This window comes from Jatropha curcas, chromosome 3, assembly GCF_041381405.1.
Source record: "Jatropha curcas cultivar XTBG-Jc1 chromosome 3, XTBG_Jcur_1.0, whole genome shotgun sequence".
NCBI lineage: Eukaryota > Viridiplantae > Streptophyta > Magnoliopsida > Malpighiales > Euphorbiaceae > Jatropha > Jatropha curcas.
Genome location: NC_143153.1, coordinates 10,438,465 through 10,452,664, shown reverse-complemented (window position 1 = coordinate 10,452,664; position 14,200 = coordinate 10,438,465). Strand labels below are relative to the sequence as shown.

Sequence of the window (14,200 nt, the reverse complement as noted above, 5' to 3'; positions counted from 1 at the left end):
CTTTCATTCTTGGCCATCACCTCTACAGCAGTCGTGTTCTTCAAGCTTACAATTGCCTGGTTCGTTCTTGATTTTTGTCTAAAAATTCTGATAATTGTCATATACTGAGAATGGGCTAAAGTTATTCAAAGTTTGGTTTTCAATAATAGGATTCCAATTTTAAAATTTGATATTGTAAATGAGGTTAGCTACAAATATCATACTTAATAAGAAAAACACTTTAAAAGGAATATGCTTTTTGTACAAAATGTGAAAGCAAAACACGGCAATAGGTTTAATTTGTTCTTGTTTTTTTCTTTTACTATGAGATATCTGTACAAATCCATCTTGAAATAAGCTTCTAAAAGCAATAACACAAATTATATAAGGGACTAAACACAAGGTTTAATATTTGTATTTTGTATTTTATATTTTGTATAGGGCTGAATTTTTTTTTTTTTTTTTTTTTTTTTTTTTTTATTTTATATAGGGCTGAATTTTTCTTTTTGAGAAGGATATGGGGCTGACTTGGATAGCTTAAACTTGTAAGTGTTTTAGTCATATTGCTAGACTTTGAATTTGCAAACTTGTTTATTATCCCTAAACTTGAGTGCAACTAGTTTAATTCACCGTAGGTAGTTTTAAATTAGCTAAGCCTAACTAACTAGGTGATTTCTTTTTCTATTTTAAATATGTTTTATATTTTAAATATATTGTATCTAAACATATATTTTATTTCGTAGGATATAATGTCAACATTTGAGAGTATAGATTGTGAAGATAGTAGCAAAAATGAGACAAATATGTTTTTGTTGTAGTGTTGTTTTGTTTTGATATACTTTTTAATTCATTAATTTTTTTTATTGACATACTTTTTTTTATGTTTTATATTGATTTAGTTATCATTCTATGATAATTTGTTATAGCTTAGTATTATTATATTTTAATTAGTTTTTAGTTTGTGGTTGATATTATGGATATTGAATTTTAATAGATGTTTGATTGTCAAATTATTTAATTGAAAATTGAGATATTTGTTTGAATTTCAATTTTTTTTTTAATATTACTATGTACTGTTGATTGATTTGAGAATATTAGTTAATTTGTTTTATTATTTTGAATATTACAGGTTAAGTTATTTTACTATTTTGAAGTTGAATTTTAACGTGTTCTTTATGTTTTTTTTTTCACTTCGGGTTTGGATTCAGGTTTCATGGATTAAATAAATTTGTGATTAAATGAGTATATAAAGGGATTCGCGGATATTTTTAAATAGATTTAAAATAAATTTGAATATTATTTATTTATTCTTTAATGAATTCGGAACGAATTTAAATACTTAAATTAATAACCAATTCGGATTTGGGTAGTTTATTTTTTGCGAGTACTCACCCCGCTGCCGACCCTACTTAGCAGTCCTCTCCTTTACTTTCTTTTGCACTGGATCTTTTCACCACGCCATCTCTTCCTCGATGAACACAAGATTAGCCATCTTCCAGTCTCTAGCCTCTTCCTTCCCAAAACCCCTCCAAACCCTAACCCTATAAACTTTTCAGCTTTAAACACTTTTGCTCTAATCGCCTCCTTCAAACCCACAACCACTGAAATGATTCCGCCGTGCACATGTCACCGTAAACTTCGTGATTAAACCCCAGAGCCTCAAACACACTCATAAATTGGGACTAGAATAAACGTGAAAAGCATAATGGAAGGGGGCAGGTATGTGTAATTTGAACAAATTTATGTGCAGGTGTTACTGATTTTGGAGCACCATTGTTGTTTGTTCTTAAAATTATTGCCTTGTTCAAAAACCATCGCCTTCTCTCTTTCTCGCTCAGACAAGTTCTTTATCTCCCTCTTTAATTATCGATCTCCTTTTTTTTATTTTTTTCCATTGGTTGCTGAGAATGTTTTTGCATAAATGAAGTTAATAGCTTGAGTTTATTTTGTATATCTACAGTGGACTTTTGTTAGCTATTGTTTAGATTCAAAGTTATACTTTTGACTTTTTCTGCTATTTCTCTCCTAGCTACTGAATAAAGAGCTTTTGAGTTTTGCCTTTTTCCCTTGTTTTTGGCTTTGTAGTTTCTTCTTTTGGCATTTCGGTTGTTCTATGTTTAAATGCTTTTATTGGGTTTAGGTTATTTGGTTCTTAATTTTAGTTTTGTAGTTGTTTTTAAATTGATTTTTGTTTTTAACGAATTTATATATTTTTAGCGGGTAAATACTGGTCCCTGCATAAATAGATTTTGGCTTGAGTTTTTTCATTTAAATGTTGATATTTATTTGAAATTGAATGTGCATGGTAGCTTATTGTTTTTAGGAATTGGGATCAAGGAAATCTTGAGAGTTGTTGAAGAGTATCGTTTTTGTCAAGGAAGTGTAGAGAGAACAAGAATTGGAAGTGAAGGCGGTATAATATCCATGTAAGCCAAAAAAATCCATCTCGGCACAAAATCTCTGCACTGTTTGTATTTTCGGCTTACATTACAAGTGGAGACACGATTAAAAATGTTTTTAGGATTTAAATATTTAATTGCAAACGTTTTCCGTTTAGCATTAAAATAGAAAATTTTCGAAAGTTGAGAGACTAAATTTCTAATTTTTCGTTTAATTACAAATAGAAGAGGCTGATTTCGTCATTCCAGGGGTATTATGCTTGCAAGTTTCAGTGCCTGTCTGGCCTGGTAAAAATTGTCATGACAATAACATATTAGAACAAAAATAAATGGAAAAAAGTGAGATTTTTTTCACCCATTAACATGGACAGGATGGAAATTACCTTCTTTGTTAAAATTTTGAGTGCCTATATACTGGCGGAATTAACACATAAGTGCCTAAGTTATGCTTCCGTTTAAAACTATGGCTGGTACTTTTTAGATGAAGGGCCTATTATAGTTTTATCATAATTTGGAGACTCCACATTTATTTGTTGAAAATAAAATGACTTGTGTGTTCGATTCATTATAATTTAGGAATCCATTATTTTCTCTAATAAAAATGTTCATCTTAAAATGAAAAAAATATATACATTATTCAATAATAATAATAACAATAATATATACAGAACAATTATATTTTTAATATCATTTTAAATTTTACATTTTAACAGAAATTATTATTAATTAAAAAAAAAACAGTAATTACTGCATATCAAGGGCTAGTGGTAAATGCATATATGGCTATATGGTTCGAATCCCTCTTCCCCGATCCTAAAAGAAAAACAAAAAGAAAAATTACTATTAAAATTGTATTAAACACAAGCTAAATTAAACCAACTACTTGTATTTGTACCTCGAAACCAATTTAGGTTGTAGGATTTACCAAAACGACACCGCACTCATCCAATGTTCTCTGTTCCACTTCCATAGTCCAGTTTCTCGACTCCGAAAGTCGCCACAGTCGCCCAAAGCATCTTTGTTAATCATCCCTCTCTCCGCTAGCTAAGAAAGAAAAAATTGACGCAGCAGAGAAGCCCATTCCGCCACCTCTCTCTAATTTGTTTTTGTTATTAGTTGCCTTCGTGCAGAAGAATTGTGAAAATTGGTTTCTTCTCGAATTGGTTCGTAGAAAACAACACCGTACTGAGGATGGGTGTTTATCGGAATTGAGCCGGTTTCTTTTGTAGGGCTTCTCTTTGCTGTCCATATTAACTCTTCTTTCTTTCCCAATAATCCCATCATCTCAGCCATTCAAAACGACAGGTAATTGTGTTTAATCTTGTATTGGTATCTTCTTGTAGCCTTTCTCTTCCAGAAGAGAGATGATTTTGAGCTCTTTTTTCTGTCTTTGCGGTAATGATTAGTTAACGTTAATACTGGCATTGCTTCGATTTTATAAATTTCATATACCTCGGTTTAGCGAGGAGGAAAATTGGGGAAGATGGTTATTGAGTGGGTTGAGAATTGCTGTGGTTAACGGTGCTCTTTTTTTGGATCCAGTGAACGGTGCTAGATTACCTGGCCAGATGAAGGAGATGACCTTTGATAGATTAGCGTGCTGAGAGGGCAAGCTGAGCGGCGTCTTTATGCTCTTCACGCTATTTATAATTTTTTTTTTTTTTATTATAAACCCTAAACCTAATTCGGTTTCATGGTGCAATATAGCTCGCAAAGTTCAGGGTTTCTTGATTATTAAGCCTCTCAATTCCCCAAACCCAAATCTCAATTTTTATATGATTTCATTAATTTTCACGAAATAAAAATTAAACTAACTTATCTATCAGGTGAGTAATTCAAGAATTCACTAAAGCTTAGAAGTTTTGGAAGGAAAAAGCAAGAAATTAGGTAGATGTAGAATAAAAAAGCTTAAATTCTGAAGAATTAAGAAGGGGGAAAGGAAGTGTTTATAGAGAAAAAGGAGTAATTATTTTTCATCTGTGAATTCAGGTTAATTCTTTCATTAATTCTTTTAGAGATGTTGATTCTCTTTTGTCACAAATTTCTCTCTTTTCTCATATTTGATTTAATGCAACCCCTGCAAACAATGTTTAGATAATATGTCAGAACATTTACCTGACAGCAGTATGGCTGTTACTTAGGGTTAGTCTAGGCTTTATTCAACTGCTGTATGATTTTAAAAACCATGATACAGATCTTGTAACATCTCTTAGACAAGTTATGCTAGAAAATGCAGTGAGGCTTTGTCTTGTATGATTGCAAATTGTATCGATGTATTGGGAAGGATATACTTTTCATAGGCATATTGATGGCTACATATTCAGAAAGTAAAATAATATATCCTTTTATTACTATTCCTGGCTGCTTTAGTTTTATTTTTATTTGTAACATATGAATGCTAAATTAAGGTTCTTCTTCTTACTTGTCAGATGAGTCTTGTGACTGATTCTCCGGTACACTCGTCTAGTAGTGAAGACTTCGCAGCTTTACTTGATGCGGAGTTGGATTCTAAATCTTCTGACTCATCACCAAATGATGATGATGAAGAAGAAGAAGAAGAAGAAGAAGAAGAAGAAGAAGAAGAAGCTAAGGATGAACCAGAAGATGATCCTGACATAGAAAGCAAGAGGTATTTTAGATTGTTTGCTTGCTATGTTTCTTAATCTAAAGTTATGGGAAGAATGATTATATTTGGAATTTACTCCACTTAAATTTGACTTACTAGTTGATTTTTGAAGTTCCTGGTTAATTGCATGTATATTTTGGGAATGGTTAGAAAGTAAACTGGGTTTGTACCTTTACTGTTTTGTTTGATCGAGAGGACTGGTAGAAGCTTTACAAATGGTAGACGCTTAATCTTTTTTTTTTTTTTTTTTCATTGTCACCAATCTTGTTAGAGCATTTGATGACAAAGATTTTAAGTGCATTCTAGCACTTGTTGGAGTTTGACTTTTCAATTGGCACAAAATTAGTATTTGAATTTTCTAATTAGGCTTTAGATGGTACGATCTATCTATGCATAAGGCTTTGATGTAAATGATAATGATTAGTTGTTTATATAACTACTTGCAATAAGGAGACCCTTTCAATTGTGCTTTTATACTTCTGGGACATGGGATTTTGTGGTATGGAGGAGCATTTATATATGTACGAGATCTAATTGTCCACTCAATAGACATCTAAGATAGTTTTAACTTTATTTGTGGAATTGTTCGTCTTTCCTTACCTTGATTTTTCTGTATTGTTAATTTGTTAGTCATCACTTACAACTTGCAAGTTCTTAATCTTTTGATGTGCCCAAAAAAAAAAAAAAATACAAGATCTTATTTATTAAGACCTGATTTTTTCAATTAACATGCAGGATAAAAAGGTCTAGAGTGGAGACATTGGAGAACGTAGAGGATCCTAAGGGATCGACTTTTCATGGATCCCTAGATTTGAACTTAGGTAAGGTTCTTTTATGGATTGGATGGTCCTCTAGTTTCTTGTACCCTACTTTCCCTGGACATCTGCAATTTGGTACTGTAAAAAGGTACATCTGAACATAATTCTTCAACTCAAAACTGATTTTTTAAGATTTTTTTTTTAAAGTTTTTTTTTTTACATTTTATTATTTGGTTTAATTTGACATGTCCTTAATTAGTAAAACTGAAGGAAAGATATGGACCAAAGTAGGACTTCAACAGTGTTTCCAATTTGAATAAAGTCTGTAAATTCTTCCAGCTGGTTTTTAGCTTTTGCACATGGTTTTGAGAATTAACTGGAAACTATCTTTTGAAATGGATTGAAACCATCATACTTGCATTGGTTGTTTAATGTTGAGAATTTTCTAATTGTTAATTTCTTTCTTAACCATACAAATGTACCAACAAAAATGCAGAATATAAATAAATAAGAGGAAAAAGTTCAGATGTGTATGTTGTAAATTCTGTATCGTTTTAGTAATCTCTTTTAATTAATTTTATATAGTAGCCCTATGGCATAAAATAATTTATATATGAAGCTAAACACTTTCTTAATTATATTTATAATATGCCTAATGAAGAATACTATTCTTTTTATGTTTTATTTTTATTCTCCATATTAGAATTTCGTTTTGAAAATAAAAAATTAGTGACACAAAACTAGTTTGATGCCATGTGCTATCCATCTAGTTATTGCATGGAATGCAAATATAATTATCATTTTATGAAGGCATGTGTGCCATGCAATTATAACTTTAATGATATTAGCAAAAAATGATACTAAGGTGACAATGATGTAAACCTCATGAAAATAAAACGGAGCAAAAAATTCCTTTGCCTTGTATTTGTCAAAGCTTTAGTGCAACATGTTCCCTTTTTGAACTTTTCCTTCAATAGAAATTCATTTGCTCTGTAAAAGGTAAACAGGGCTGCATGTCTATAGGGATTTGCAATTAGTGTCTTTTCTGAAGTGAAAATCCTTCTGATGTGCAATTAGTGTCTATCTAAGAAAATAGCAAAATACCATTTGCATCTGTACGCAAATCTGCATAAACCTAGAATTATCATAACTCTCGCTGTCTGTGTGCATATTGAGAGGAGGGTTAAGCATGTGTACATATGTGTCTTGTGAAATTTTTTATGTTTCTTCGAGATTCATGCAGTAGCCTTTAATAATTGCTAGTCTTTTTCACACCCCCCCACCCCCCCACCCCCCCCCAAAAAAAAAAAAAAAAAAAACAAAAATTCTATTTTGGCAAAGTTGATTCCTTCTGACATTTGACCTATTGCTACGTAGGAGCATCCTCAAGTAAGGTTGCATGCACACATCCAGGATCTTTTGGAGACATGTGTATAATTTGTGGGCAAAGGTTGAATGAGGAAACTGGTGTCACATTGGCCTACATACACAAGGTATGCAACCTTAAATATGCATAAAAGAAGCCTCAGTTCATTAATGCGTCATTCTTATTGACATAGCAATAATTTATCTTGGACAATGTACTCATGTGAAAAGGAAAAGGAAATTATCATTTAGGAAGTAGGTATATTAGCATATTTAGATATATTGGGATATTCATGTCCACAAGTTCAATTTTTGTTGCCCTAGCATTTTGTGGCTTCTCATCTATCACTTTCTTTTACTAGAATTATAATGCATAGAGAACAACTTTACTTGCAGGGGTTAAGGCTTGGCAATGACGAGATTGTGCGATTACGCAACTCAGATACGAAAAATTTATTACGCCATAAAAAGCTTTACTTGGTTCTTGATCTAGACCATACATTGCTGAACTCTACTCAGCTTATGCATATGACAGCAGAAGAGGAATATCTGAAGAGTCAACTAGATTCTCTGCAAGGTGTGTCCTTTTTACCTGATTAAGCATGCTGCTTGGGCTGTGGAATTGTTCTAATGTTTTATTTTTCTTGAGAATTACTCCATAATTATTGTTAATGTCATTAGCTATATTATGGTTACTTAAATGCTGTTAATGAGGAATTTATTGTGTAGCAACTTAACTGTTTGTTAATTAACTTGAGCTTAAACCATTGAATGAAGACTGTATTTGATGCATCCGAATATGAAGAACTTATTGCTTATCATGAGGAGGTTCTCAATGTGCATTGTAGTTTACTAGGTTCTAATGCTAATTGTTGAAAAGCTTTCCTAGGAATATAAAATTTTATTGGAAAGCATTCCATAGCGTTGGGGGCTTCCTATTTTGTAGTATCTCCTTTTCAACAATGCGATCTATGCAATTTTGGGAATTCTAACATTTATGGTTGTGGAAAGGAAGTGATTCCTATGGTACTGTTAATAATGGAATGAATGATATTACAACAAGAAGAGGAGTTGATTTATGATGAAGAGACTCTAAATAAAGAACTTGCATCGTACTTATCCTCTCATATTTCTCTGTTTTTACTAAATGAGAGGGAAAGATGCGAAGAGAAGAAGAATTTTATGCACTAATTCTTTCAAAGTTTAATCTTAAATCAGGACGCAAAGAATTGCATCATACTTACTCTCTCATATTTCTCCTCTCTCTTTTCTTTTGGTGCTTCATTTGAAAGGAACTAATGTTTTCTATAGTTTACTTCATTAAAACAGTCAACATTTTGCTAACCTGGAATCTTTTCCTAACAATACCAAGCTGTGTTCCTTGAGTACACATATTCATATCCAGCATGACATGCAATATTTTCAAGCATGCATACATTGTAACTTTCAAATATGTGTTAGACATGGTACATGAGAATAATAATTTGACCAATAGAAGCAGGCTAAAGTACTTTGAAAAGCCAACGACAGCTAAGTCCATCTGCTAATTAAATAAGATGTTTTCTTCAGTATTGATTTACACAGCAATTTTGTAAATTCTCTGAATGGCTTTAACTTTGACTTGGTATAACTTCAGAGGGAAACTTAAGCAAACTTGATTACGGTCTCATTTTTTTGGCTAATTGTGAGCCATTCTGTCGAGAAGCAATGCAATCCTTTTCTGCCATTTGAATTTATAATTGTGCTCGAACCTGTAATATCACAATTATGTTCTCACTGAAGGTGTGTTTGGATTTATAAATATAGACATATATGTAGTCTTTCTGCTGGTGAGCAAATATATGGAATCACATTATCCTTTTTGCATAAATTGCATGTTATTGCTTTAGTTTACTTTGTGTAGATAGTTCATCACTAATCCTCGACAGCATACATGATAGATTATTTAGATAATGCCTCTTGACCAAAGGCATTTTGTCCCCTAATGAACTCCTGCAAATTACTGGGAATCTTCATGAAACTGTAGCTGGTTAGTATTTAGTACTATACAAGTTGGATGTAGTTACCACATTGTAGATCCTGATGATTGAGTATTATTTTCATCTACTGTATGCCTAGCATATTGTGACATCCAATTTATTTGACAATTTTTTTTTCCGGATTTTATTGTCCTTCTTGACATTTGGAGCTGCTTTTTATCAAATTTATATTTGTGTGAAATGGATAGATGTTTCTAATGGTAGCCTCTTCAAGTTGGACTTCATGCACATGATGACCAAGTTAAGGCCCTATGTGCACACATTTCTGAAAGAAGCAAGTCAAATGTTTGAGATGTACATATACACTATGGGTGATAGGGCATATGCTTTGGAAATGGCGAAATTACTTGATCCTAGAAGGGAGTACTTCAATGCTAGAGTTATTTCACGTGATGATGGAACTCAAAGACATCAAAAAGGTCTTGATATTGTTCTGGGCCAAGAAAGTGCTGTTCTGATACTTGATGATACAGAAACTGTGAGTTTATATGCAATTAGCTAATCTTTATGTTTACTTAATTTGCTGTCTTCATGTCAATGTCTTCAATTGCAAGTAAATTCAAATAGATGCATTGAATGTGTTGGCCAAATTTATGTTATTCCTTGATGTCAATGGACTAGGTAGCATGGATACGGGACATGGGATGTGACATGACACGGACACGGGATATGACATTTTGAAAAGTAGGACATGCTCAAGACATGCTTAGAGTTCAAAACTAGAAAAGAAAATTAAGAAAAATAGATAGTAACAAACCAATTCTTGTAGTGTTGTAAACAAATTTTTGAGTTGAATTTGAAATCAAAGCTATGAATTATTTCTTGAATTTGGTAAAGATAGAAATACAGCAAACAACAATTTAGGTTTCTCCTTCTTTTATATTATTTTTAATTTTTACCTTTAAGCTAAATAATTATCTAATTATATTTAAGATCCCAATTTAAAATTTTAGTTAATAAATGTAATCTATTCAAAAGTGTCTGTAAAGTGTCTAAGAAGTGTCCTTAGAGGTTTTAAAACTACTCTTAAAGTCCCCAAAATCAAAAATCAAAAAAATACAGGGACATATTATCTAAAGTATCCGATGTGTTCGAGCATGTCCAGGAGGTTTTGGTGTCTGTTACGGGTACAACATAGGCTGTTCGACCTTATAAGGTGTCCTTGCTTCGTTGACAATGGTTATACTTTTCTTTGTCCATTAGTTTGATTTGTTTCTCTGTATGCTTCACTCTTTGAACATTTTTTTTTTTTTTTTTTTTTTTTTTTTTGTGTTTTTCCCTTCTCTCTTATGAAAATGTCCAAAGCAGATTTTTGAAGTGGAGTTGTGAATCCTTAATGTTGTATTTGAAATGGCTTATGCTGTGGTGCAACTTGCCATTTAGCCAGTCAAGCTTATGCTTGTGGAATCCTTTTACCCATCAGAACTAGCCCTCCTTTCCATTGTGTATTAATGTATTACTCTCGCGAACTATCCAAAATTGATTATTAAGAAATAAAGAAAAAAAAGAAAAGAAAATAAAAGAACTGATTAACAGAATGGTTGTAAAATGGGACTGATTGATTACTTAAAAAAAGTTACCATATTTTAAATTTTTTTAATGTATTTTATTCGTTGTTTACTTTACTTTTTTTTTTTTTTTTTTTTTGATGCATAATTTTAAAGTTGAAAGCTTATGCCTTGCCCTACATTGGAGAACGTTATTTTGCTTGAAAAATGAATGTGTTGGATTCTTCGGATTTGAGATTGATTGAAATGTTGTTCCTCCCTGTTGAATTAGCTTTTCCATTGTTTTTATAACTTGGACGAAACAAACTGAATTGCTCTCTGAATTGAATTGCCTCTGGTATTATGGGGCTGTTTGTGGAAGAACCAGAGGGTGGTGAACAGTAATGCGGGAATAGTAAAAACAGCAGAAATTAAGCATCCCACCTAAACTTCTTAGGCATCCTTAGACTTAAACTAATACTAGTTCCTTAATAAAAGAATTTCAAAGCTACTTCTAAGCTTTGAAGAGGACTTCAAAACTAATCCATCTTTGAAGAGGACTTCAAAACTAATGCATGTCTTCAAAGGATCTGGACTCCACAATAAACTAAAAGGGAATATTACTATCCCAATCCTACAAAATAAGACTTGAATATAAAGACTCCTAAAGAAATAAGGACAAACTTTCTAGCAAAGCCAGAAATTATAAAATTGCCCCTAATTCTTGAAATATTGGACCATGGCTTATTTATTTGAACATACACAAAAAATGGGACTCATAAAGAACTGGGATGTAGTCTGTAACTTCCCCAGTAAAGCGTACATTAGATCTGGACCACTATTAAACTTCAGTCAATGAATTTGAATTTTCTTGCCTTCCTTTTCTGCATTGGTCTACCTACAACTACCTTTTAAATTCATTTCTCAATGTTTGAGTACTTGTTGCTGTTGGTTGCCACAGTTAGGCTTTCCCATTTGAAGGAAGGTGATTTGAGTTACAAGAATGGTACTAATAATTGTATAAGCTTCCATTATTTGTTTCATATTATTCCAACTTTCAAAATATGCAGATATTTTTCTAAATGCTTTGTGGAAGTTGTTTCCACCAATTTCTCCTTTAGTTTATTCAATCATTTCAGCATGTAGAAACTATCTTAAGCTGGTTTGCCTGTACCTACAGTACATATGAAGCTGAAAGGGAAATTATATCCCCAGTGTAATTGTTTGTCTTCAGTACCTGGTTTAAGCTAGATTTTCTTATTCTTGCATAATAAGTCAGCTATTCATGATGCTATAGTTCATATTTGGAAAACTATTCTCCAGCCAATTTTCCTATATTTGACCTGTAGTATATTATTTTAAAGTCTTATTTGCGCTAGTAAATTATTATGTGTCTTTGCTAATAAGCTATTTTTTATTTGATGCAGGCATGGACAAAGCATAAAGATAATTTGATCTTGATGGAAAGATATCACTTTTTCGCTTCAAGTTGTCACCAATTTGGCTTCAGCTGCAAATCCCTTTCTGAGTTGAAAAGTGATGAGAGTGACTCTGACGGAGCACTTGCATCTGTTCTTAAAGTTTTAAGGAGAATTCACCATATTTTCTTTGATGTATGATCTCTCTTCTCCTATCTATGTTACTATATTCAGTTATTGTTTCTTGATTATGATATTACAGGGACCCTTCTTGCAGGAACTGATGGACGTTAATCTTGATAGCAGAGATGTGAGACAGGTGAAACAGAAAACTGACCAAACTGGTCGTTTTTCTTTCTTGTGACCCTCCCCTATTCCATGCTCATGAGCACATGCATTGGCACACACTTGTTAGAAGAATGCTTTCAAGTAAATGATTCTCTAGAAGGATAGCATTTCTTAATTTCCTTTACCCTTCTTCAATACTCTGTTCTGCAGAATTCATGCTTTTCATAAGTTCGTCTTCTATTTCCTTAATTGATTGTTGAAATCAACTCTGCAGATCATCTACTTGATGATTACATATGCCGATAAGTAGGACGTTAAATTTGCAGTTTCTTTGAGATTGCAGAACGTTTTTTAGTTATGTTGATTATTTGATGTATTCTGATGGTAATTGCTAGTTGTTTTCCCTTGATGGAACAGTTTCTTAATACATGTGTGGAAAAAGGCCTTATACAAGAAATTACAATAGAATAAAACAAGACTACTTTCTTATTTATTTATTTATTTATTTATTTATATATATATTTTTTTTATCTATCTTACTATGTTAATTATATTTCTCATCTTGCTCTGCAGGTGTTGAAAACTGTCCGTAAGGATGTACTGGAAGGATGCAAAATTGTCTTCAGTCGAGTTTTCCCTACCCAATTCCAGGCCAACAATCACCAGCTATGGAAAATGGCTGAGCAGTTGGGAGCCATTTGCTCTACAGAACTTGACTCTTCGATAACACACGTTGTTTCCACGGAAGCTGGCACTGAGAAGTCACGTTGGGCTATGAAGAATAAGAAGTTTTTAGTTCACCCGCGGTGGATAGAGGCAGCAAATTATTTGTGGCAAAGGCAGCCTGAAGAGAATTTCAGCGTCAACCAACCCAAACATCAATAGTGAAATGTTAATGTAGATGTAAACCTTTTCTTTTTCTTTTTCAGTGGTTGGTAGTTTTGGGGGGCATCTTTTTTGTTTAGCAATGTAGATCAGTTCCTCTATCATCTCACAGTCTAGAGTATATGTGCCACTATGGGTATTGTGGTTTATGGAATCATGTAAAATACCTGATGTGGCTGATAGTTTTTGATTGATCTCACATTAAGAGGTGAATGATAAAATTTTAGTTCACTTCTTGATGTTTATTGAAAGACTAAAGTAATCAAATGTTTTCTAGTATAAGTGGGAAAATATTTGATTACTTTATACTACGTTCCATTGAGGTTTATAAACATAGCATCAGAGTTCTAGTTTAATAAGACGTATATTTATCAAGTAAACAGCTAAAAACCCAAATAAGGTGATAAAACTATAATAATCTAATTAAAATTCTATTAGCCTAACTCAATTAACAAGAAAAATAAGAAAAATAGCTTGCTAGTCCCTAATGTTTTATGAAGGTGTAACTGAATTAAGTCAAAGTCAATGTAATGGTAAGTGTGAATTTGAGTCTGGAAAATGTTTTAATCTTCAAGCTTGCACTGTACTTAAAAACATTTTTTTTTTCTCAAAGATATCAACCATAAAATTAATTATATGCTTATATAATTTAGCAAAAATGAAAACAAAAATACTAAAATTATAAATGAAGGTCCGAGATGTTGGTTTATTAATAATGTTTGAAGTGGCTTAGTGATAGTTTCGTAGAGTGTTTTAATTATATGAAAGAGGTTATATGTTCGATCTCATCACTCAATATTTTTAATGGGTGCACTCTTGTCAAGTGAATATGCACAACCTCCAATAATAATATAATTAAATAAGAGCACTCAAAATTGCAACATAAAAGGTTTTTTTTTTCAGGGTACATTTTTAAATGTATCCTACTGTTTAAAAATTGTGTTTGCATTCCCCTT

General features: G+C 32.2%; 1 protein-coding gene across 6 annotated transcripts; it reads left to right on the top strand.

The window, feature by feature from the left end:
• Positions 1-1,361: 1,361 nt before the first annotated feature.
• Positions 1,362-13,475, top strand: CPL4 (C-terminal domain phosphatase-like 4). 6 transcript variants are annotated; one of them, XM_089719146.1, is made up of 10 exons: positions 3,298-3,683; positions 3,921-4,705; positions 4,808-5,007; positions 5,740-5,825; positions 7,140-7,255; positions 7,524-7,704; positions 9,355-9,644; positions 12,081-12,266; positions 12,349-12,390; positions 12,933-13,475. In XM_089719146.1, exons 3-10 carry the CDS (start codon positions 4,808-4,810, stop codon positions 13,242-13,244), a joined length of 1,413 nt encoding a protein of 470 aa, XP_089575272.1. In that variant the 5' UTR covers positions 3,298-3,683; positions 3,921-4,705; the 3' UTR covers positions 13,245-13,475. The 6 variants fall into 6 exon arrangements, 5 of the variants coding, with proteins under 5 accessions (XP_020537149.1, XP_037495109.1, XP_089575273.1 ...); XM_020681490.3 differs by lacking the exons at positions 3,298-3,683; positions 3,921-4,705 and adding an exon at positions 1,362-1,698; XR_016320082.1 differs by lacking the exon at positions 3,921-4,705 and having other exon boundaries at positions 3,295-3,683; positions 12,349-12,500; positions 12,933-13,071.
• Positions 13,476-14,200: the final 725 nt, after the last annotated feature.